Genomic DNA, 25,025 nt, shown 5'->3' with positions numbered 1-25,025 from the left:
AACTGCCCTTCTATCCCCACCATTTCACTCGTACAGCTCTTATCAAAGTCACCTGTGACCTCCATGCTGCCAGATCCACACTGAATCCTCAGGCTGTCTGTATCTTGCTGTGAAACACATGCTTCTAGGACACCCCCTCCTGTTTTCCTTCTCTGGTTGAAGGAAAACCTTCTCGTTATCTCCTTTGCTTCCTTTTCTTCACCCTTTCCCCTTGAACGTTGGGTGCCCCGTGGCTCCTTGTCTGGACTTCTTTATTGTACACTCCCTACAGGACTTCACCCAGTCCCACAGCTTGAAAAACCCTCATGTGCTGAAAACACTCAAAAATCTAGCTCCAGCCTTGGCCTCCCTCTGAGTTACAGATTCAAACACATGACTGCCTATTCAACACTTGACATCATAAACCATGTCCGAAACACAACTCCCATATTCTCCTCACCCCTCCTCCCCAAGCCTGCCGTTCCCAGGGTCTTCCCAGTCTCAGTACAGGGGAATTGCATTTTTCTAGTTACTCAGTACAAAACCACTGCCACCATCCCTGACTTTACTCTTCCTGTTTGAATATACTGTTCTTCCTTGGAAACATACCCACATCTGACCACTTCTTACTGCCTTGGTCCAAGCCACCATCAGCTCTTGTAACATCTCACTGGTCCTTCACTTCTATCTCTATTACGCAAACCAGGGATCAGCAAAATTTTTCTGTAAAGGGCCAGATAGTAAGTATTTCAGCCTCTGCAGGCCATATGGTATCCGTCACAACTACTCAACTTGGCTGCTGCAGCTCGAAAGCAGCCTCAGACAATACACAAATGAACGAGTATGGCTCTATTCCAATAAAATGGGAACTGAAGTAGAGATTGAAATTTGAATTTCATTTAATTTTCACGTGACACAAAATATTACTCATTTTTTTTCCAAAACATTTAAAAATGGAAAAAGTTTTCTTAACTTGCTGGCTATCCAGAAACAGGTGGCAGGCCAAATCTGGCCAGCAGGCCATGGTCTGTTGATCCTGCCCTAGACTATTCTCTGCACTACATTTGAAGTGATCTTTTTCTTCATGTCTTTTTCCAGCTCAAAAATTTTCAGATGGCTTTTCTTCTCATTCAGTACATCAAAAGACTGTACCACGACCTGCAAGACCCCACAGGCTACCACCCCTGCCGCCTCACCTCCTGCTCCTCCACCACACTCACTGTGCAGCAACACTAGCTCCTCCACCCTCCTGATTTCCCCTATGCTACTGCCAAACCTGCACCTACCTTGGGGCCTTTGCTTTTGCTGCTCCCTCTGCTTGCCGCTCAGAACTCCCACTCCAAATATCTACATGGTTCACTACCTTGTTTCCTTCAGATCTCCTTATGAGAGACACCTGCTCAAGGCACGCTAACTAAAACAGTGTGCACATGCACATACACAGATATCCAGGAACCCTTTGCACTGTTCACCTTGTTTCACTGTTCTTCATCACACTTACTATCTCCGACATTGATTTCCTTATTTAGAAATAAATAGTTTTGTAACAGAGAAATAAAATAGCATTGTGTATATGAACATGAAATCTGGAGTTAGAATATCTGGGTTGGAATGCCACCAGCACCACTCATTAGCTGTGTGACACTGAGTAAGTTAACTTCTCTGTGTCTCAGTTTCCTCATCTGTGAAATGGGGGTAATAATAGCACTTACTTCCTCAAAGTGTTCTGAAGAGTGAATGAGTTAGTAAGTGCAATTGGTATATATAAGCACTCAATTACTATTATTTATTTTTGTTTGCTTATTGTCTATTGCCCCTCTCCTCGAATCAGAAAATAAGCTCTTTGAGAGGAATGGCATGGTTTTATTTACTGCTTTATTCCAGATGCCTATGACAGTGCATAATATAGGCATTCAATAAATATTTATTAAATAAATGGAGAAATACTTGAATTTAAGTTACTCTGGGGTGAGCAGAACACTCCACTCCCCCCCCTCCCATCATCACACAGATATCAGGTAGGGCAAAAACTTTCTTAAAACCTACTCCAGAGGCTGGGCGTGATGGTTCATGCCTGTAATCCTAGCACTCTGGGAGGCCGACGCGGGTGGATTGGTTGAGCTCAGGAGTTCAAGACTAACCTGAGCAGGAGCAAGACCCCAACTCTACTAAAAAAATAGAAAGAAATTACCTGGACAACTAAAAAATATACACACATATATATATAAATTATCTGGGCATGGTGGCTCATGCCTGTAGTCACAGATACTCAGGAGGCTGAGGCAGGAGGATCCCCTAAGACCAGGAGTTTGAGGTTGCTGTGAGCTAGGCTGATGCCATGGCACTCTAGCCAGGGCAACAGAGCGAGACTCTGTCTCCAAAAAAAATAAAAAAACCAAAAAAACTCCACTACAGAAAGAAATAAAAAGCCTACCATTCCAGGTAGGTTTGCTGATGTTTCTCCTCTCTATGGAAAAACAAGTCTATTTTTCACCTTGATGCAAGACATAACTGCTGCTCTGAGTAAAAGTAGTTTCACTTCATGAGTAAGAAACCTCCTACAATCTAAAATTGTGTGTATACTCAAAGGTTACATGTTCAGGTCTTAAACCAAATTAGAGAAGAAACAGATTTCATAGTCAGGTTCAAATTCTGCATGTAAAATGTCAACTTAATACCTAGTAGCACACTTCTGGTCTTAGAATATTTTCTGAACACAACCACGAAAGACTGTTTATTCAAAGTAGCTTACATTTAATTGACTTCTTCTAAAATCAAAGAACATCTTGCTAAATAACAGAAGTCTTCCCCAAGCCAGAAGGTGACGGACACATTTCCATCCACCTGTGAGACACAAACTTCACGCACAGAGCATCGCAGATCTCATACGTGGGTTTTGCATGGCTCCTTACGCTTACATACAATATTTCTCCCAGGGTGACTGAGTTTTGATTTATAGATGATATTAAGATATGTTAAAATACTTTCAGCCTCTACCATTTTATGACAGTCTTTTAACATGAAGATGCTTATATATATCCCAGTGTAATGTGGGCTTTTTCTCAAGTAGAAGCTCTACTTCATTTAAAAGAAGCACAGGGATGGAGTAAGGTCACCCACTGTTCAGCAAAGTAGAAAACTATTCTCCTAACCTCTAAACTAAAACACTTCACTCTGATAAAAGAAATCAACATCTTCAGTACTGGCTCTACCAGGTAGAAAATGGATTAGTGAGATGCAAGTGGCAAAAACATACCTGCATTAACTAGCATGTAATTTGGTTGTCCAACTGCCTATCTGCACTGAGTACCTGAAAATTGTGTGCATGGCTAAGTAAAGGATTATGAAGAAGGGTAAGAAAATGGGGGTTAAGAAATGGGTGAATCCCAAGAGGTCAAAGAGAATTGCTGAGGACTTTACCACCTGCCCACCTCCCTGCACTGCTCGGGCTTCCTGCTGATACTGATGTAACCAGAACAAATGCCCAGGGGTTCATGGGGGGAGGAGCTCCCTAAGAAGTGGTAAGATCTGAGGTAAGTCATCTTCTGTCACCCCCCAGGGGATATTTTTTTAGAATTCTGCACTTGATTGACCACCAAGGTCACCATGACATGGCAGAGAAGATCTGAATGAGACAGGTGGACCTGAGTCACATCTCAATTGTGCATTACTTTATGGTGGCAAAATCTGAAAAATCAGGATAGTGCTCTACTTTAATACTGTATTTAGCTGATTATCCTAAATAACACTTTGTCAGCTTTTGTGATCTAGCACAAAACCGCATGCCCTGTGATCTACCAGCTGGGCTGTGGTAATGCCCTTGACTTGAGGCTTAAAAGCTTTGGTTGGGATATAACTTTGATGTATTGTCTTTCATTTCAAACTGTAATGATTACCCCTGGATCTGGCATCACACAGAATGCTACCAAAATTAGATGATGGTTAGTAAATAAGACTGCCTATCCCCTTTGGTGCACCACCATGAATGCTGCTACTCTCGGCTTTGCTTGTTTGCAAGATCGAAAAGCCACGGCTGTTTGGTTTACAGGATGCAGGGATAAGAACCATCTGCCTGGTCTGGTATTTCTTTAATTAAAACTTTAATTACAGATATATCTCTGCACAGATACGTGCAGTCTATCAGCTCCTGTTCTTAATTACCTGTGCTAATGAGAAATGCAAAGAGAGTTAATGCTTGCTGAGTGTCTACTATGTGTATGAAGTTGTGTCAGGTGCGTCAAGGTGAACTAGAGCAGGTAAAAGTAACCCAGAGTCAAACCTTAACCAAAAGTTTCAACCTTCTCTTCTACCAGTCCTCTCCCCACTAATACAACAAAGTTACAGTCAATTAGGTTTCTCCTTTGGAAAAATGAAGAGCCAAGAGGAGTAAAATACATAAAAGGATTCACACAGAAGAACAGAAGAGGGTTTGGGTATTCAAACCTGAATAATAGAAGTTTTGTGGCTGATATATGTGATAGTCTACCATGTGGAATATTTCTGAACCCACCTAAAGATTTGTGTGGAAAGAAGAAAATCTAGTCTAAACCCTATGATTCTGAGGTGTATCACACAGCACCATGGTAACCACAGCCACGGTTGCCCAGGGAAACAATAACCACAAATGAGAACAAACTGGAGACGTTTCCCGTTATTTCCTGACTGTGCAGCAATTTTGTTGCCGACTTCTCCTTCATTAACTCCCTTTCTGGCTAGAGCAGATTTTCATTGAGGAATGACAAAAATATCTTTCCCCATACCTTCACCATGTGTTTCTTAGTCTCCTCAAAAGCTTCAAGCAGGGTTAGACACCATCAGAACAGACTCCAGACACCTAAGGCAGCCCGCTCGGTGGTACCGAGGCCAACTTGACGGCATCTAGGGCACGCACAAAGCTTCCCGGCCTGCACACTGCCCTCAAGTTCGCCCTAACCTTGTACCATTTGTTTCCATAGGGGGCTGGCGGGGAGGAATGCAGAAGGATGATGGCTCTATTTCTCCAGTATTTCTAGAGTCCAACAGTTAACCACAGGTAGCTGTCTTGTCACCTTGGCTCTGTCCTCTCTGCCCCAACCCACACTGGGTTAAGGTGACCAAAGAGAAGGCGGCAAGTCTGGACTGGCAGCAGGCCTCGAAGAAGCACCTTCTCCTCTCAAGAGTGGGTTCCTCATCACAAAAAACAAGGAGGCTAGCCTAGATGACCTCGGACCTTCCCACTCTAAAAACTATGCAGCAGATATGCTAAAAGCCTGATATATGTGGCCCCTAGAACGGTCCAAGTCTGTCCTATTGCCCAACATTCTATACTGGTCTGAGGCTGAAGCCTGGTATTTCTCAATCTATCTAGATTCATGATGCTAAATTAGCTAAGATTTTCAAGATAAACCACTCAAGTTAGGGTATATGATCACAAACAAAATCTGACAATTTTCTGGCTAATGAGAGGGTAGTGCCTACTGCTTTGAAAGACAGATACCGTGTTTCCCCAAAAATAAGACCTACCCATAAAATAAGCCCTAGCAGGATTTCTAAGCATTTGCACAATATAAGCCCTACCCCGAAAATAAGACCTAGTGATGGGCATGGCTACGCAGCATATCAGCACAACCCATGCATTTGGTCATGGAGTGGTAAAGAAGATGAGCAGCCCTTCTCATCTGTCCCATCGTGACAGCTACTATCCCAGAGGTGACCAGAAAGGTGCAGACAGCCCCATCAACAGGTCGACTCCCCATCAGTTCCCGGCCATCCTGTGCGTGCTGCAAGCTGAGGCTTTGAGGGGAAAATAACACATTCCCTGAAAATAAGCCCTAAGGTGTCTTCTTGAGGAAAAATAAATATAAGACCCTGTCTTATTTTGGGGGAAACACAGTACTAAGACAAATTAAGAAATGTCCATTTGAACACCTACTATGTGCTGGGCACCTAGAGGACTTCAAATACTTTACAGTCTGATGACAGATACACTGTAAACATCTGGTAGATGGATGGAAGAAAGAGAAAACATAGGAGGAGAAACTATGGATGAGGAGATGACAGGAGAAAAGGGAATAGAAAAATAATTGCACAAAAGAGAGGAGAAAAAAGAAAAGTAAACAAGAACGAGAAAGCAAGCATGGCCTCTTCCTTCCTTTGACTCTGTGACTAGGTTCGAGCCTGGTTTCTGAGGTGGTCAGATGTGTACCACAGAGGACTGTACAGAGTGGGTGGCTGGGACTTTTCCCACAGAAAGGTGCTGATTATTGTCAGCTGCACGACTAAACTGGCCCACAAAGACCCATTTTAACTTACAACGTACCCAACTATAGAATAAATAGCACTGGCCCACATTCTAGAGGCACAGATCTGTATGTGCACACATTATTCACCTTCTTTTTTTTTGTTAATAAAATAAACTTTCTGTATTTCTAAACCTATCAATGATTCTCTGCTAGAACAAGATCAGAGTCTTAGGGTGGGGGTGGGGGGTTTAAAAAAATCCATGTTTTTTAAAAAGCTGTACAAGTGATTCTGGATGTGCAGCCAGGGTTGAGGAAGCCACTGCTATAGAGTCCCACATATATGAGTATATACAAGTGTTGCATATGTGACATAGCCTTCCTGGTAATGGTGGTGCTGGACTGTTGGAACCAGCTGCATTGCATAAGGCCTTCCTAAATTAGGGTGCAGTTATGTTAAAAGGCCTGATGGCTGAGGAAGGATAATACATACAGCTGAGGTCCCTGCAACCAAAATGGCAGAAGTGTTTCTTGTGAGTGGTTCAGCCAGGTTCACAGCTCAGTGCAGGGTGGCAGTGTCACGAGAGGCATGGCACCTGGATCTAAGTGCCACTTCTGCAATTTACTAGGGTAGGAGCCTGGGAGAGTTTATTTAACCTTTCTGAGCATTGGCATACACACGTGCAAAATGGGGTTAACACACCATGTACCTGCTAGATAAATCTGAATGACTTTTATCTATTCCCCAGTACGGAAAGCACTGGGATAAGTTTGTGGCGAGTATTCTTACACACACAGGGCAAGCAGGAACATCCCTTCCCCCAGCTCTGCTTAAGAGGACACTCAATCCTCACACAGCTATGTAAAAACCTCAACAGTTCAACACTTCTGACTCCTTGAAAACTAGCTAGTTTACCAAGAGTAAAAGAGGGCAAATAAGGCTAACTAGGTAAAAGACAGGTCTCTCCCTCAGCTCTCTTTCCTTGTACCTCCACAGCCAAAAATAGCTAACACAAAAGAACCTTTCTGCAAAGTGCTAAGGAGCTCTTCATGATCTAAACTAAAAAGTCCAGATTTAAATTTACACACCTGAATTTGCATCTGTTTTAGAGGTGCTTAATTACCATAAAATATTCAGTTCCTCTCTCTCTAAGCAACCAAGGGTCTCTAAGTCAATGTTAGAAGAAAACAGAGGAATTTTTAAAAGTATAATTTTCCAAAAGGTGTAAGCCCCCCTCAAGGGGTTTTTCCATGTGTGCAGGATCAGCCACACTACGTGGCAAGTGCTGCTCTAAGTATTTTGCGTACATCAATTCGGCTAAAACTTATGATGATCCTTTGCGTGGGTACTGTTATTATCAGCCCCTATTTAAAGAGGGGGAAACTCAGACACAGAGAAGTTAGGTAATTTTCTGTTGTCAGACCACTTGCAAGAGGCCAAAGTGGGATTCGAACAAGGCAGCTTGGCTCCAGAGCCCGTGGCCCTGGCACCAGGGGGGTCACTACCACTGCCGCTCAGCACAGCGGTTATGACCACCAACAGCATAGCCATAATTTGAGGTTCAGTTTCAAAAGCACCTTTCTTCCAAGTTCCCAGTGTGTTTGTCATACAGTGTTTCATTTATCCTCCCACTCTAAAAAACAAGTAGGAGACATACAATATCTACATTTCACAGAGGATAAAACAGAAGTAGCACGAATGAAATGTTTTACCAATTTCTGTGTTTTAAGCCAAAAAAACAAATTTTGCTATTTTTACACCAAAGTGAAAGTCTTTTGAAGTCTTTATTTCAGTTGTATGACTACCTTAACAGATGCCAATGACATATCCAAAGACCTTGATGGTCCAAGGCAGGTTTTCTGACTCTCAGATGACAATGAATCATGCTTACATAAGCAAAATCCATGTGGCTTACAACGTACTAGAAAGTACTAAAGACTAATCAAATATGCAATGCTCATTGAAAATAAATGTTAAATGTGTCTATATATTGGCTCTCTCAGAAAAAGTAGGTTGTCTTAAAATGTAGTAAGCAAAAAATCTTCAAGAAAATCTAAGTGATATAACTACAAAATAAAATATGATAATAAAAACATTCCTGCACCTATTAATGGCTTTTCAGCACCTACTGGATTTTTGAATAAAGTACCATCTACCTCACAAGTAGATGGGCCCCAAGGGAGTAGATTCTGTGAACAGGAAGTGTGACTCTCCTGGGAACCCCAGAGGCTGGCTGGTACAGGGCTGCTTGAGCACGGCCCTTGCAGGCCTGTGATTCTACACACCATCTACTGAGTCAGACACCACTCCTTTAGTGCTGGAAGGACATGGCATCAAAGGAACAAATAAAGGACACACTTAAGGCCAAAAAAAAAAAAAAAAGTCTTTAGGGATCTGGAAAACATTCTAGTACAAATGTTTAAAAAAAAACCAAGCACCTAAGCCGGGCGCGGTGGCTCACGCCTGTAATCCTAGCTCTCTGGGAGGCTGAGGCGGGCGGATTGCTCGAGGTCAGGAGTTCGAAACCAGCCTGAGCAAGAGCGAGACCCCGTCTCTATTATAAATACAAAGAAATTAATTGGCCAACTAATATATATAGAAAAAATTAGCCGGGCATGGTGGCGCATGCCTGTAGTCCCAGCTACTTGGGGAGGCTGAGGCAGGAGGGATCGCTTGAGCCCAGGAGTTTGAGGTTGCTGTGAGCTAGGCTGACGCCATGGCACTCACTCTAGCCTGGGCAACAAAGCGAGACTCTGTCTCAAAAAAAAAAAAAAAAACCAAGCACCTTAAAATTCAAGGTTCAGCAAGTAAGTTGCTCCCGACTACTGGGATATTTTATTTATAATCACAAGATATTTTACCTGTTTGGATTTCTCAGCTCTGATATTTTGCAATTACGGAAAAAGAAAAAATACCCAACAAGCCGAAGGCAGCTTTCCTGGTATGTAAGTAAAATAGGCAAAAACAAGCTCAGGAGCCTGAGCAACTCTTCACAAGAGTTCCGATCGCCAGTGAACAGCTAACCACGACTAATTTTAATTTGTGGTTCTAATGAATGATATAAACTTTTATAGGTATCAACAAAGCTCAGAGAGGACTTAAATCCATTTCAGTGCTCATTTAGCAGCTTCAGCTGTGTGCAATTAAAACATCAGCATTAAATGTTAGAGAATAAAATAATGAGACACTTAAAAAGTAATCTGTGCTTCAGTGGGCCATGCTGAGAGAATTCACATGGTTTTTTTTTTTTTTTTTGGTTAAAGAACATGATTTCTTAGGAATACCCTGCCAGTTCAAAGAATTAACTCAAGTTTGATTTTTGGTTTTGATTCTAGTTTGTTTTGCTTTTGATTAACAATTTTCTGAAAAGAAGAATACAATTTTAAAAAATGCATTGTTTAGAAAACAGTCATAAAATAGCATATGGCATAAATCAAGCTAGCATACAGACCACCAGAGCTGTTTGACCAGGTTTCATTAGAGATAAAAGTACAGTTTTGGTCATGTTAAAACTGCTTATTTTTAACTTATGCCTCAAAGAAACAAAATATTAAAGGAGGGGGAAAGGTGAATTTTGGTAATGAGACAACTTTGTATTCTTCTAGCCCTTAAATGAAATTAAAATTAAGTCTAAGCTTTTTCTCCTAATAATATTTCAGAATATAAAATATAATCTGAGGAAGTAGAATGTGGCAACTGAGAGTGATAAATTCAAGTTGCTGCAATTTTGGAAAAGACAAATTACTCTGCAAAGGAAGGGGTGTGTGGTGACGGTGGGGGTGGTGTGTACGAGGGAAAGGGGCAGTGGTTTGGGAGTAGAGGAGAAGGTGCGGGTATTCTGGGTGTGTGTGTTATATATAAACACCAATTTAATTCAGCTTTTGCAAAACATGAATAGAAAAGGAAATATACCGCATGGGGAAATGCACTCATTAAACTTAAATTTTAAAAGGATGAAAACACAGATTACACTTTATTTTAAAAACTGAAATGAATTTTAATACAGAAAATGAAGACAGCATTTTGCAAATTTATCACTCAAAGGGGGTATCTCTATTTGAGGAAATCAGCGTGTTACACTTTGAGAGATGAAATGTTACAGCTTGTACACCAAATTAAAAAATGAAATTAAATTAAAAAATGAAATGGTTACCAAGGTAATGCAGGTCAGGGGATCAAAGGTGAAGGGTCACACATTATTAAAAAGAAATCCAAAAGCACGGCTGCATCATGATCTCTGCAAAACAAAGGAGCTCCAGTAAGTAAAACTAATATCTCTGAGAATTTAAAATCAAGCTCTTGAAAAGAAGACTCCACTGTAATTGAACACGGTCATTCCTGATGCCGTGCAAAGCCATTTTTATTTAGGTACAAAACCACATTTTAATTACCTGTTACCAACAAAATTTTTGTAAAAACTTAACCATTCAATCATATTAAAACCCAAAATATTTCCAATTTAAAGTGACTGGGAAGTACTGTTATTTCCATTTGACCCCACAACCTGTTTTCTGGAAATGACAGTGTTTGATAAGTTGCCAACATATCAGAAATCTAATTTGGTCACAGCATGGTAAGTTTTTTTCCCTCTCCTCAAGGAATGAATTCCAAAATTGAGTTTTTGCAAATTTGTTTCATTTGAAGTAGCTGCATAAAATTTCCATTATTGGAACATTTAGTATAACAATGTTCTAGAAGACAGCAATAAAGTGATACATGATAAAATAAATTGTGTAACTATATCTATTAAGATCTGTTCTCACATTCAACTTTCACTGCACAGGGGGGAAAAAGACATTTTAAGCGAAATAACTTGCTAGTTCTACTGGAATTATACAGAACTAATAGAGGCTTAACACAAGGACAAGGGGGAAAAGTATCTGACAGGCTTCATTTCTTCAACAAATATTATTTACTCACTTTTCCCCTTAATAAACTAGTTTATGTTTTTAAAAAGGATAAAAAGAGCCATGGTTTTGTTTTGAAACATGAAACTACCACCTAAATCATGACAAACTTCACAGCAATAGTAATAACCACAATCATTAATAGTTATAGTAAACAATTTCAATATTCATTTCACTAGTAAATGAGTAGTATCATAATATAATAATAATCTTTAGAGCCTGCTCTCTGAAAACTTAGCAGGCTATGTTCTCTGATTTGAGGATGCAAATTCCTCCATGCTTACTGGACAGCAGATTCTAAAAATCAATGTCAATAATGGCCTGAGAGCATAACCAACCCAAAGAACTTAGTTACCATTCTCTTTATGAGAGTCCCCATTGCCATTTCCACTTCCATTCTCCCACTCACCTTTACCCCACAGAATCTAACATTTAAGTTAACCTTGTTAAAATCAAACTCCAGAAATACTTATATATTAAAATATAGACAACTGTCCTAAAGGACTTTATTAAAAGGATCAGGATATTCTTTCAAGTAGCTTATGGCAATCAATAAACAAACAAACTATATAAATGCCAGGTTTTTGTTCCCTCTGATTAGGTTTTGTCAAAATAACTGCAGAGCTTTATGCATTGTATACAAGCGTATTAGTGCCTTAAGGCCACATTTCTAAAAACACGGTATCTTTTTTTAAGTTGCATAGCTACTGAAAAGTAAACTAGCATTTCATTTCTCTGGAATGCTCATCTCACATAAAGTCTGCCACATATGTGTTTGTTGCTGGGAGGCATGCAAGCAATTCTGAACACTATAGAAGGAATCAATACCCCATCTAAACAATGCATACGTTATTTTAGTAGCATCATTATTTAGACCATTTCAGCATGTTTGCAACAAAAGGCAAGATGCCAGCAGTGTAATGCTTGTCAAATTTTGTTTCCTCAAAATATTTTGTATTAAAAAGGAGAAAGGGCAGCCCTATTCAGATCAAATATCTCTATGTACCTCCTCCATTACCAAAACATGGATTTACTAAATAACAATCTATTCTTGACAATAAGATGATAAAGTACTTGTACATACTTTATAATGTTTTCTAAATCATTTTTAAAATTCATCAACTCACGAAAAAACGTTACCCCAAATTTTCTACCAGCTCAAGCCCTGCCAAAAGGTTCAGGCACCAGACTGCTTGAACATGGTGTATCTCCCAGCAGTCAGGAACTAATTTTTGAGTACGTGAATATTACAACCAACCAAATTCCCACAAACAATTCCATGGGGATGAAGTCAATTTCCCCACCTAAATACTTAGAGGTTCTGACAAAATGACTTTGAATGAAATTGTGCCAATATAACAACATTTGAGATGATTTTTTAAAAAAATCTATGGGGGATTTTAGTTAATTTTTTTTGAGTTTGCTATTTGGAGAAGGGAAGGTAAAGGCTAGTAAGAGTTTACCGTGTCTCTCATAATCAAGGAAACTAGAATATAATTTAACAAGTAAAAAAAGGTTAGAAGACGACAAGGGCCAATGCAACCCTAGGGAGCGACTAATTCCACTTTAACAGCAACAATAATGAAGAGCTGATCCAATCTGTCTGCTGAGGCAGGTATGTGGAATACACAGACATTTCCCACAGAAACAATGCTGTAAACTGCAATTATAGTTGACGCCTGTCTATTTAACCTGAAAACTGTTAAAGTGACAGTTCTGCTCTGAATTCTTGAGGTTACTGGGCCTAGCTTTTCTCCCATCAAAGAGGTGGCCTGAGTTTTAACGTTGAATATGAAGCATTGTCTTTGGAACCTCTTGCCTCTTGGCCTCACTCCTAGGCCACAGACAGCAGTGTGTCAGGACCAAAATTACCCATCTTCCTTTCTCCTCCCGAAGCCTCCCTTTTCTTCAATAAGGCCCCCAGTCAGCTAATGACTATGACTGGACAGAATTAATATACCTGGGCATGAACAGACTGAGGGATTTTCATTAACAAATAAATCCCCAATTAGTTCCAGTGCAGGGTATTTTTACATCAAAGGGTATAGAGGTTAGTCCAACCTCAGGTAGACTTATATAACTAGTAACTGAACTAACCAGGAAATGCTCAAAGACCCTAACCAACCCCCAAAACTTTTATGAGTTCTACACACATGCTATCCTTAATCTAAAACTGTAAAACTACTCTACACTACCATATTGTGAGTTATATGACTGAAAGAAGAAACACCACGTTTCACAAGACCATCAGTCATCAGAGTTCTGACAAAGAATATTTTTCCAGGGAAATTCTCACCCATATTAAGCTCTAACTATCTGGACAACATTTTATAGGGATACCTTTACCAACATTTTATAGGGATACCTTTACCAACAAACTCAATTTGTACTCCCCCCACCAAGGAGCAGCATTTATAGGCACAGGGAACTGGTTTACTTCTCAACTAAACAAACACAGAGCAAAGAACATAATGTCTAATAAGGTTAAGTCATGACAGAAACGCTGCCATTTTCACCTCAAGCATATTACTTTCAAAACAAAGTACATGCAAGAACTGAAAATAAATGAAAAATAAAAAGCCAAGAAAATTCAGAGTCAGAGAAGCTAGCAGACGGTTGAAGAAACCCATTAAAATAAAACTCTATACATTTTACTAACTCTTTACAAATTGCTATTAACATTATATATAATGCTTTCTGCAGCAGAAACTAACCTCAGCAAGTGCATTCAGCGATTGAAAGGAAATGCCCAGCTGATTACAGTGATGGGGCAGAATTTATTACTTTTAATCTATAAATATAAATAAATAAATCACCAGGATGCCATTCAATAAAACAGACAATTCCCTACAATAAAATGCACTTGAGCTAAGTATACCCTCCAGTTAAGCAGGGATTATATTTTTATTATCATTTCATCTTAGAATTCATGTTAGTTTTTCCAGCAGTAGAAATGCCATCTATTGAAAAACCAAAGAGAAGTTAAGCATTTGGTTTTCATGTCTGTGGCTCACCTCCGAGTGGCTGGGCAGGAGCCATCCTTCCTTCCGCACCCCACCCCCAACACTCACCATCCGCACCACTGTTCCAACCTGTCTGAAAAGATATTTCCTGTCAAACCTTTCCAAGACGATCTGTTGAGATATCTGTCTCTTTCTTAAAACTTTCTATAATATAGTTAACTATACCTACAATCATATTATTTCCACTATACTCCTCAAAAATAAAAGCTAAAACTACAAATGAAATACTGTTTTACCTAGTTTTTAACTAGTATTTTATCCCCAATAATGTAACTTTTAACCCCCTAATAAAGTCAAAGATGTCACCAAAGGATGAGGAAAGTGGGAAGAAGGAACTGCAAAAGACATAAGGAAATTTTTGAGAGTGATGAATGTGCTCATTATCGTAGTGGTGTATACATACATATGTAGACTTATGAAGTGTACACAAAAATGTAATTGTAATTCTTGCAATTGACCATATGCCAATTATACCTCAATAATGCTGTTTAAGAATGGTGGGTGGGGAGCACAAGACAGAGGCGCTGCCCTCTCCCTGCACGCTCTGGGCACGCAGCCATGCTGTGGCCACCCACACAGAGGAAGTTGAGAGATCATGGGGAAGCCAACTGGAGCTCCCATTCTTGAGCTGCTTCCTGTCTTGTTATGTGAAATAATAAAAGAATCCTCATTGTTTATGAATAAAGAGATACATAATAAATGAACGCATACATGCTGTATTTAAAACTTTTGATATTGATTATTAATTTTCATATTAGCTACAAACCTGAAATTGTGGTATTTTCTAAATAGAAAATCAGGCCACAGTCTGACATAGTTTCTCTAAGAAGAGACTATTTGAAATCAGTTTTAGACATTCTCCTAACTTTTCAAATAATACGCTAATTAACAAAATACACTTTAATTTGTTCTTCAGACTGACCTACTGCATTCATATTGAGCCAACCTTGTCATAGCTGAGACCCATTTCTTTCGAGTGCTACAACAATAGGGGAAAAGGATAATAGTATTAAACCAAATTCCCCTCAAATACAAATTTATAGAAAATAAAGCAAAAGGGAAACAAATTTGCCCACTGTTAATTTTATTTCCATATTATTTGTTTTCAGACTTACTAGGTGTGCAACAAGAGTGTTTAATTTTTCTCCAGGCTTCCTACAGGACGGTGTGGGTCATTAACACTCTGGCATTTCCCATTTCCTCTATTCACTGATTTTCAAACTTCAAACTGAGTAAGAATCTAAACCCCATTACCTGCAAAAATAGTTTCCCAAATCCTACCCCTAAGAGATTATAATTTAGGACACCAAAGAAGTGACTACGGAATCTGCATTTTGGGTAGCTCTCCAGGTGAGTCTGATCAGACGTCCACTGTCCTCACTTTAAGAAACACTCCCCTGGTGGGTCCCACCCCACCCTGTAGCCCCACATGCATGCACTCATCTCAGGTAGGCACCAAGTCACTATGTCAATGCAGCTAAAATCTAAATTAAGAAACAAATTCAAGCCGATAACAGCTAAAAATGGTCCTCCATCCCAAAGCTATTAAGAAGTTTTAAATGCCTATAGATGTCTAAAAAGACATCAAAACACAAAAGAATAAAGCTACACTGAAAGATGGGGTGGCTACGCAGAATATAAGTAGTCCTTTCTGTTTTCTAGGCTTTAAAAATCACATCACGTACTTGAACCTGGGTTCAAGTAATAGCTCTATCACTACTTCTGTGATCATGGACAAATTATTTAATTTTTCAACTAAGCCTCACTTTCTTCATTTACAACATGAAAATAACATCCCTATCTCATAGAGTTGCTGTGAGAAATAACAAAGATAATTAATGTAAGTTTGTGAAGAAGTCCCCAAAGGCAATCACAGCAGCAACAAAAATAAATAAATGGGACATGATCAAACTAAAAAGTTTCTGCACAGCCAAAGAAACAGTCATGAAAGTAAACAGACAACCTACAGAATGGGAGAAAATTTTTGCATCCTACGCATCTGATAAGGGGCTGATAACTAGAATATACTTAGAACTCACGAATATCAGCAAGAAAAAAATCAAATAACCCTATTAAAAAGTGGGCAAAGGACTTGAACAGAAACTTTTCTAAAGAAGACAGAAGAATGGCCAACAAACATGAAAAAATGCTCAACATTTCTAATCATTAGGGAAATGCAAATCAAAACCACAATGAGATATCACTTAACTCCAGTGAGAATGGCCTTTATCAAAAAGTCTCCAAACAATAAATGCTGGAGTGGATACAGAGAGAGAGGAACACTCCTATACTGCTGGTGGGACTGCAAACTAGTTCAACCTCTGTGGAAAGCAATATGGAGCGATACAAGTGAATCTACCATTTGATCCAGCAATCCTATTACTGGGCATCTACCCAAAAGATCCAATGATACTCTACAAAAAAGACACCTGCACTCGAATGTTTATAGCAGCACAATTCATAATTGCAAGGCTGTGGAAACAGCCCAAGTGCCCATCAATCCAAGAATGGATTAATACAATGTGGTACATGTATACCATGGAGTACTATTCAGCTCTAAGAAACAATGGTGATATAGCACATCTTATATTTTCCTGGTTAGAGCTGGAACCCATACTACTAAGTGGAGTATCCCAAGAATGGAAAAACAAGCACCACATATATTCACCAGCAAACTGGTATTAACTGAGTAGCACCTAAGTGGACACATAGGTACTACAGTAACAGGGTACTGGGCAGGGGGGAGGGGGGCGGGTATATACATACATAATGAGTGAGATGTGTACCATCTGGGGGATGGTCATGCTGGAAACTCAGACTTGTGGGGGGAGGGGGGAAAGGGCATTTATTGAAACCTTAAAAGCTGTACCCTCATAACATGCCAAAATAAAAAATAAAAAAATAACAATTAATGTAAAACTGCTTAGCCCAGTACTCAGGGCCTAAAAAGCAATAAATATTAGCTCTGTGCTTACTATGATGATGATGTTGATCATCTTACATTCCTTTTCTTATCTAATTCTTTCCACAACTTACAAGGAAGACACTTCTGTCCTCATTTTATAGGTAAAAGTTAAGCTCAAGACTGTAGATCTTAAAAATGGCAGAGCTAGAACTCAAACTAGATCTATCCAACCTCACAACACAAACAGGCTCACAAGCACTCACAATCTGCAGAGGGTCTGGCACACCAAGACAGGTATCTGGTTAATGACAGAATGAACTGCCTGGCTAGATGGTGCCTTGACAGTAGCAGAGAATGAACACATAAACACTTCTAGATCCATTATTGTACCTATCACAGCATCTTACACAATGAATTTAAAGAGATACGTGTGGGATTTAACACAGTAAATTAAAAGAAATAAATTCAAGAACTTATTTGTACACTTGCATGCTGACAATGAAAGATGTTTGTTTTCCATTCAGAAAATAAAATTCGGCTGGGCACCAGTGGCTTACACCTGTAATCCTAGCACTCCGGGAGGCCAAGGCGGGTGGATTGCTTGAGGTCAGGAGTTTGAAACCAGCCTGAGCAAGAGCGAGACCCCGTCTCTACTATAAATACAAAGAAATTAATTGGCCAACTAATATATATAGAAAAAATTAGCCGGGCATGGTGGTGCATGCCTGTAGTCCCAGCTACTTGTGAGACTGAGGCAGGAGGATCGCTTGAGCCCAGGAGTTTGAGGTTACTGTGAGCTAGGCTGACGCCACGGCACTCACTCTAGCCTGGGCAGCAAAGCGAGACTCTGTCTCTAAAAAAAAAAAAGAAAGAAAAGAAAATTCATCATTCGACAAATACTTATCCAGCACCTACGATGCAGCAGGCTCAGTACAGGTAACGGGGATACACAGTGAAGAGCAGAGGAACGTGCCAGCCTTACTTCAGCAACTAAGGCACAATTCTGACACTGAACCAGTAACTCCAAGCAGCAAAGCCTGTGGGACACTGTGAAAATACATGGAAGGGCACCTCATGGCCCCTGAAAGGGGGTGGGGAGATTCCCCTGGGGAAACAACATTGAAATAACATGTGAGCTTAGATGCGAAGGCAAACAAGGTGGAGGGTGACCATTATTCTAAGCATGCTGAAGGGACAAAGGGGCAAGACACCAGCAGCTGAAATAGAGGACAAGGTAGAAGCAGACAGTAGGCTAGAGAGGTGACAAAGACACGTTTACACGGGCCACACAGACTTCACTGAGATGATATCTCAAGTACTATGGACAAGAGCCCATAACACAGCTGGCATTTTTTTTTTTTTTTTTGAGACAGAATCACACTCTGTTGCCCAGGCTAGAGTGCTATGGCATCAGCCTAGCTCACAGCAACTTCAAACTCCTGGACTCAAGCAATCCTTCTGCCTCAGCCTCCCGAGTAGCTGGGACTACAGGCATGCGCCACCATGCCCAGCTAATTTTTTCTATATATTTTTAGTTGGCCAATTAATTTCTTTCTATTTTTTAGTACAGACAGGGTCTCACTCTTGCTCAGGCTGGTTTCGAACTCCTGACCTTCAGCAATCCACCTCAGCCTCCCAAAGTGCTAGGATTACAGGCGTGAGCCACCTCACCCGGCCACAGCTGGCATTTTTCAAACACCACTGGGGTAGAGACTGGGTGTGAGGAGACAAGGGTACAAGCAGGGATATGAGTTGAGACCTCCCACAGCAGTCTGGGCACAGGCAATTTGGCTTGGACTGGAGTGGTGGCTGCATGGAGTGATTTAGACAAAATGGAAATTTATTTGGCAAAAAGAACCAGTAGGAATTGCTTTGGTTTCAATATAAATTTAAAAAAGGGGAAAGTATCAAAAATTACCTCTAAGGGGACAAAAATATTCACTTTACAGTGAAGAAATCTGACAAATACTACCTCAGCCAGGTGATCAAAGTTAACATCATCAATAATAAGCCATGTTGACAGCAGATACTCTAGATATGATGTGGTGAAAATAGCGCTTTACCTTGGGTGGTCTTTCTTACCCAAAACCTGTAATCCCAGTCTAATTATGAGAAAAATGGCAGACAAACCCAAATCAAAAGACACTGTATAATATAAAATACCCAACCAGTCAAGGTCAATAAAACACAAGGAAAATCTGAGAAACTGTCAGTCTGACAGAGCCTAGGAAGGCATGACAGCTGGATGTAATGCAGCATCCCAAATGGGATCCTGGAAAAGAAAAGGACATTAGGGCAAAACTAAGGAAACCTGAATGAAATGTGGAGTCCGGTTTATAATAATGTATCAATATTGTTCACTGGTTGTGACAGATGCACCACAGCAAACATTAACAGGAAACTGGGTGAGGACTACAGGGGACTCTCTCAGAGTAGTTTTCTTGTTCGTGTAATGTTCTTACAACTTTCCTATAACTCTAAAACTATCCCACATTTAAAGTTTATTTTAAAACTGACCCCAGAATTTGACTTGAGAACCTGGGAGGCTAACGTGCCTTCACTGAGACAAGGGACACAGAAGAGAAGACCTCTAAGGTCTATTTCAGACATGTGAGACAGGAATGCCCATGAGCTACTCCAGCAGAGACACAATGGGGGGGCAACTGGGGGGGGGGAGCTCAGCAGAGAGACCTGAGCTTAAGAAACAAAGGTAGCAGCCACCAGCAAACTGAAACTATGGCAGTAGGGCCATAGTTTCTAGGGCCGCCTACCACAGTAAGAACAGGTATCAGGAAGAGAAGGGCCCGAATGCGTAAGGGATGGGACGTGGGGACAATAGGAAGATGTACGTCAAAGGGTACTACATTTATAAGATGAATAAATTCTGGTGAAATTAATGCACAGCACGGTGACAGCATAGTTAATAATACTGTACTGTTTATTTGAAATCTGCTAAGGCAGATCTTAAGTGTCCTCACCCCCACCCCACCCCACACACCTCACATACATGCATGGTAACTATGTGTGGTGAAGGATGTATTGTGCTAATTGTTACACAATGTATATGTGTATCAAATAACCACGTTGTATGTTTTGAATTTATATACTTTTTGTCAATTATACTCCAATAAAGCTGAGGGAAATTTTTTTTCTTTCCCTTCAAAATATGATTTATATTCTTGTCATTCTATGCCTTATTTTTCCCAAAGAAAATAGTTATTTTGTTCATCTCAAAAGATAAGACTATTAGATTTTAATCTCTTTGATTCTCTTCTTTCCAAAAAATAAAGAAGAAGAAGAAGAAGAAGAAGAGAAGGGGCTCCTCAGTCTAATTTCTGAGCAATATCCACATTTAATGGTCACAGAAGGAAGAAGGTGTAGAGTCAAGCCCTGAGGAAATTCCACCTTTAAGTACTAGCTAGAGGAAATCAAGAAAGGAACTATCTAGCAAGTGGGAGAAAAAACAGGGACATTCACCATCCTAGGAGCTAAGGAGGAAAAGGCATGGTTGAATCTTGTGAATATGTCTGAAAAATCATACAACAGTCACTTAAAGATGCTCCTTACACTTAACAACTTTGAGGTCACTGGTGACCTAAGAAAAGAAGGTTCAGTGGACAAAGGAAGGTAAATTCAAATTGCAGTGGTTGAATAGGAGGTGAAAAAAATGGGGCGGGGGGACCTCAAGAAGTCTGGTGCTCACATTTCTGGTGCTCACATTTGTACACCCATGTTCATAGTGGCATTATTCAAAATATCCAAAGGTTGAAGCCACTCAAGTGTCCAATGATGGAGGAATGAATTAACAAAATGCAGTCTATACATAATGAAGTATTATTCAGCCTTTAAAAGGAAGGAAATTCTGACGCTTCCTACAACATGATGAACCTTGAGGACATTAGGCTAAATGAAATAAGCCAGTCACCAAAAAAGGCAAATACTCAATGACTCTACTTTATGAGGTACCTGGAATAGTCAAATAGAGACAGACAGTGGAATGGTGGGTGCCAGGGGCCGGGGGAATGGGGAATTACTTAGTGGGTACAAACTTCAGTTTTATAAGATGAAAAGAGTTCCAGAGATGAATGGTGCTGACAGTTGCACAACAATGTGAATGTACTTAACGCCACTGAACTGTACAGCTAAAAATGGTTAAGACAATTTTGTTATGTACATTTTACCACAATTAATTTTTTTTAAAAAAGTCTGGCTCTGTGACTATTAAATCCATATCAAGCTGTAATGACCTACAATGAAAAACTTGTAAAGCTAGAGTGCACTAACCTAGAGCAGCAATTCCAAACACTTCTCTGATGAAGTGCAGTACACTGCAGATGGGTTACAGGTGTGGAGCTCCTTATGCCCTGCAAGGGGAACTTGGCCACCCAAACCTCTGACCAGTAGTGTGTGACCTCAAGAATACTCATCCATTCACCAATAGGTCCTATAAATATTTTTATATTTGATGTATTCTAAGATATGAAGGAGGCTGGAAATTAATAAGTAAATAAAGGTTAGAGATTATTTCAATTCCTTCTCTAGTGGTAAGAAAAGTTACTTTAATTAGTTTTCTTCATCGACCCAAAACTTTTGTTGTCAAAGGAGAAAAAAGATTACGTGATCTCAACTTACTGAAACTAGTAACCATTCAGACAAGCAAATCATCTCTACCATAAAGTCACACTCCACTTTTGCTAAATCTTTAAGAAAAGAATAGGAGCGATAATTTTCTCTTCACAATATGTTAGAATGACAAAAATTAAATCAGTGTATAAGGAAAGAACTAAACAATATGGTCGTGATGTAGGCACAAAATAACAGATCAATGAATGGAAGGAGTTCACATAAAGAACTATATATTTGTGGAAATTTAGCACTCAGTAATGGCAACATTTCAAATCAGTAGAAAAGGATCAATGACTCAATAATAAGCATCTATTTGGGAGAAAAATAACATTAGAGTGCTACCTCACCCCACCCACATACAGAAGAAATTTTAGCTATATTTTTTTAAAGTCTAAGGATAAAAGTTCAAAACAAAGAAGAAAATCTAGAAAGAATACTTAATTATTGGTATAAGGAAGATTTTCCTAAGGATCTATGCTATCAAGGCCAGAAAGATTCAAAGTTTGAGTGCATGACTCTAGGACTGAGATAAGATGCAACAAGTTAAAACTAAGACTGAAATATAGATGACTCATAGGAGAAAATTTACACATACATATTTTTTAAAGAAAAACACATATAAATCAGAAAGAAAAAGGATGAGGAATCTACTAGAAAAAAAGAGCGAAAGACTGAAAACAATTCAGAGTAAGTAACACATCCAGAAAAGTAGCATAAATGGTTAAAACCTGTTAAACTGTAGGAATATACCAAAAAAATGCAAAATAAAAAGCGAAGTTTTTCACTGTAGGACTGAGAAAGATTTAAAAGACTGATAACACCTACTGTTGGTGAGGGTTTGGGGAAATGAACACTCTCGTATTTGGCTACTGAAGAGTCCAAATTGGTACAACATTTCTAAAGGGCATGTGGCAAATGTTCACACTGACAAGCACATCTGTCCTAGAAAATAACTGGAGAAGTTTGCAAAAATATGACAACAAAGATGTTAAGTGCATCTTTTATTACAAGAGCAAAAAAGATGGAGACAATCAGTAAGGGACTGGCTGAAAACTTTTTATGGCACATCTAAGCTATGCATTTATGCACACATACACCCACATATATGCACTGCCATGAAAAATGTCCACAATATATTATGTGACGAGAAGAAAAAATGGGTTAGGAAAGAGGTATACATGATTCCTCTGGCATGTGTGTACTCACACATATATACATATAGTACACACATGATTTACATACACATTTGTAAAGCCCAAAGAAGGACATAAATCAAATTGCTCACATGGTTATCTCCTACAATGTACAATTTTAGGAAAAAGTCATGTTTTTTTTGTTTTTTTTTTTGTTTTGTTTTGTTTTTGAGACAGAGTCTCACTTTGTTGCCCAGGCTAGAGTGAGTGCCGTGGCGTCAGCCTGGCTCACAGCAACCTCAATCTCCGGGGCTCAGCGATCCTACTGCCTCAGCCTCCCGAGTAGCTAGGACTATAGGCATGTACCACCATGCCTGGCTAATTTTTTGTGTATATATTTTTAGTTGGCCAATTAATTTATTTCTATTTTTGGTAGAGACGGGGTCTCGCTCAGGCTGGTTTCAAATTCCTGACCTTGAGCAATCCACCTGCCTCGGCCTCCCAAAGTGCTAGGATTACAGGCGTGAGCCACCACGCCCAGTGGAAAAAGTCAGTTTTTAATCTCTACTTTCTATGTTGTTAAAATTTTTCCCATGACCACTTATTACTTTTATAATTAAGTATATATTTTATATACTTTTATAATAAAAATATAATAAAGTGATTCTATGAAAGGAGATTAGACAACCTATGTCAAAAAGGACAGTGATTTTATATGCTCCCTTTTCCTCATTAGTATGTGAAGTCATTCAAATACAAGGCTACGGATATTTGTGCAGCTATGACTAAATGGTCTTAAAACATCTGTACCATTCTTTCAGACAAAGGAGTGCCCTATACTGAGCAGGCAGAAGAAGTCAGATCTTCTTGAGCTATGGCTAAGTTATATGACACTGGAATCCTCCAGTAAAAAGCAAAGCATTCAGCAAATGGAGGACAATCTTCTTGCATGCCTAAATTAAAAGGAGTGATGGCCCATCTGTATGATCTTAAGCAAACAACAAGACCATCATGAGGCTGCACTTTGCAAAGGCCCTTGAAAACACTCACTACAGGATCAGCCCAACTGACTGAAAGAGTAACTGCAAGAATATAAACCTTAAATTTAATATACAGCCACTGCAGTTTACATCCAGGTTAAACTAGTTTCTTTAACTGGCATAAAACCATGACAACATACACACAAACACAAACACATACACACACACCATTCTAAGGCAGAATAATACTGAAAGCAAGACAGATTGTAAGAGAACTTCAATATACAAACCGATATACAACCTCAATTTGATTTTAAAATTACTAAAAACAGTCACCTTTCAATTGGGAAATGCCCTTAAGGATAAGCAGATCTGTAAATTACATTAATATATCCGAGAAACATACAGTAGATGAAACTAATGCCATGAAACAAAGCTACCACAAAGAATTCAAAATAAAACTGAACAGTTAAATCCTGTAAAAGCAAACATAAATGTAATCTGAATTGGGCATATCAGCACTAATATCCCTAACATGATTAATATCCCTAACATGTCTTAATTCACAACTGGCCTCATTTTCTTTCCTCAGTATTCCACAATCATTCCTTCCTATTCCTGGGATCCTGTATCATTAATTCATTCACACAACAATTCTTTACTAAGCATTTACTATGTGCCAAGCACCATTCTAAACTCTGGAGATAAAGCAGTGAGTAAAACAAAACTCTCTGTCCTGGAGTATCATGCATCCTAGTGGCCCTGAATCCATCAGCGCCATATCAAATTACATCCCCCTGCTTGCCCCCACCTCGGCAATCCTGGATGTCCCCATTAATAGGCTCTATTTTTTTTCTTTTTATTAATACAACACACTCAGCACAGTATTGTTTCTTTTCAGTCTCTCCCTTTAGAACTGAAGACAAGGATGTTTTCCACAGACAGTGTATCACAAGAGCTTAAAATACTACCTATCATACAGACATTCAAATATTTAATGGTCTTAACAAATGCCCTCTCTTCCCTCTATAAAATAAAACAACATCTTCTGTCCTATAACACCACCCTAGCCTTCTACTTCCTAGTTTCTTTGAAGAAGTTGCAGAATTGCACCAGTCCACACCAACTATTTCCAATTCTTCACTTTCTAGTCACCACTGTAACTGATTTGGTTCCAGTGGTTTGGTCGCCAAAGCCTTCTTCAGTTGCAATCCAAGTTTCTTTTACTTTTTGAATTGAACAAGTAATTCACA

General features: G+C 39.4%; 1 protein-coding gene across 28 annotated transcripts in view; it reads right to left on the bottom strand.

The window, feature by feature from the left end:
- Positions 1–25,025, bottom strand: part of CAMTA1 (calmodulin binding transcription activator 1) — an 857,123-nt gene that overhangs the window by 749,979 nt on the left and 82,119 nt on the right. Inside the window, exon 4 of one of the 28 annotated variants that reach the window (XM_020281959.2) lies at positions 10,171–10,435. The exons of the other annotated variants lie outside the window; for them this stretch is intronic. Coding sequence (XP_020137548.1) covers positions 10,427–10,435 — 9 coding nt within the window. The 3' untranslated portion in view covers positions 10,171–10,426. Of the gene's footprint in view, positions 1–10,170; positions 10,436–25,025 lie in introns of those variants that run through there. 28 annotated transcript variants of the gene reach the window in all.

Source organism: Microcebus murinus, chromosome 2 (assembly GCF_040939455.1).
Source record: "Microcebus murinus isolate Inina chromosome 2, M.murinus_Inina_mat1.0, whole genome shotgun sequence".
Lineage (NCBI taxonomy): Eukaryota > Metazoa > Chordata > Mammalia > Primates > Cheirogaleidae > Microcebus > Microcebus murinus.
This window is presented reverse-complemented; position numbering and strand designations above follow the sequence as displayed.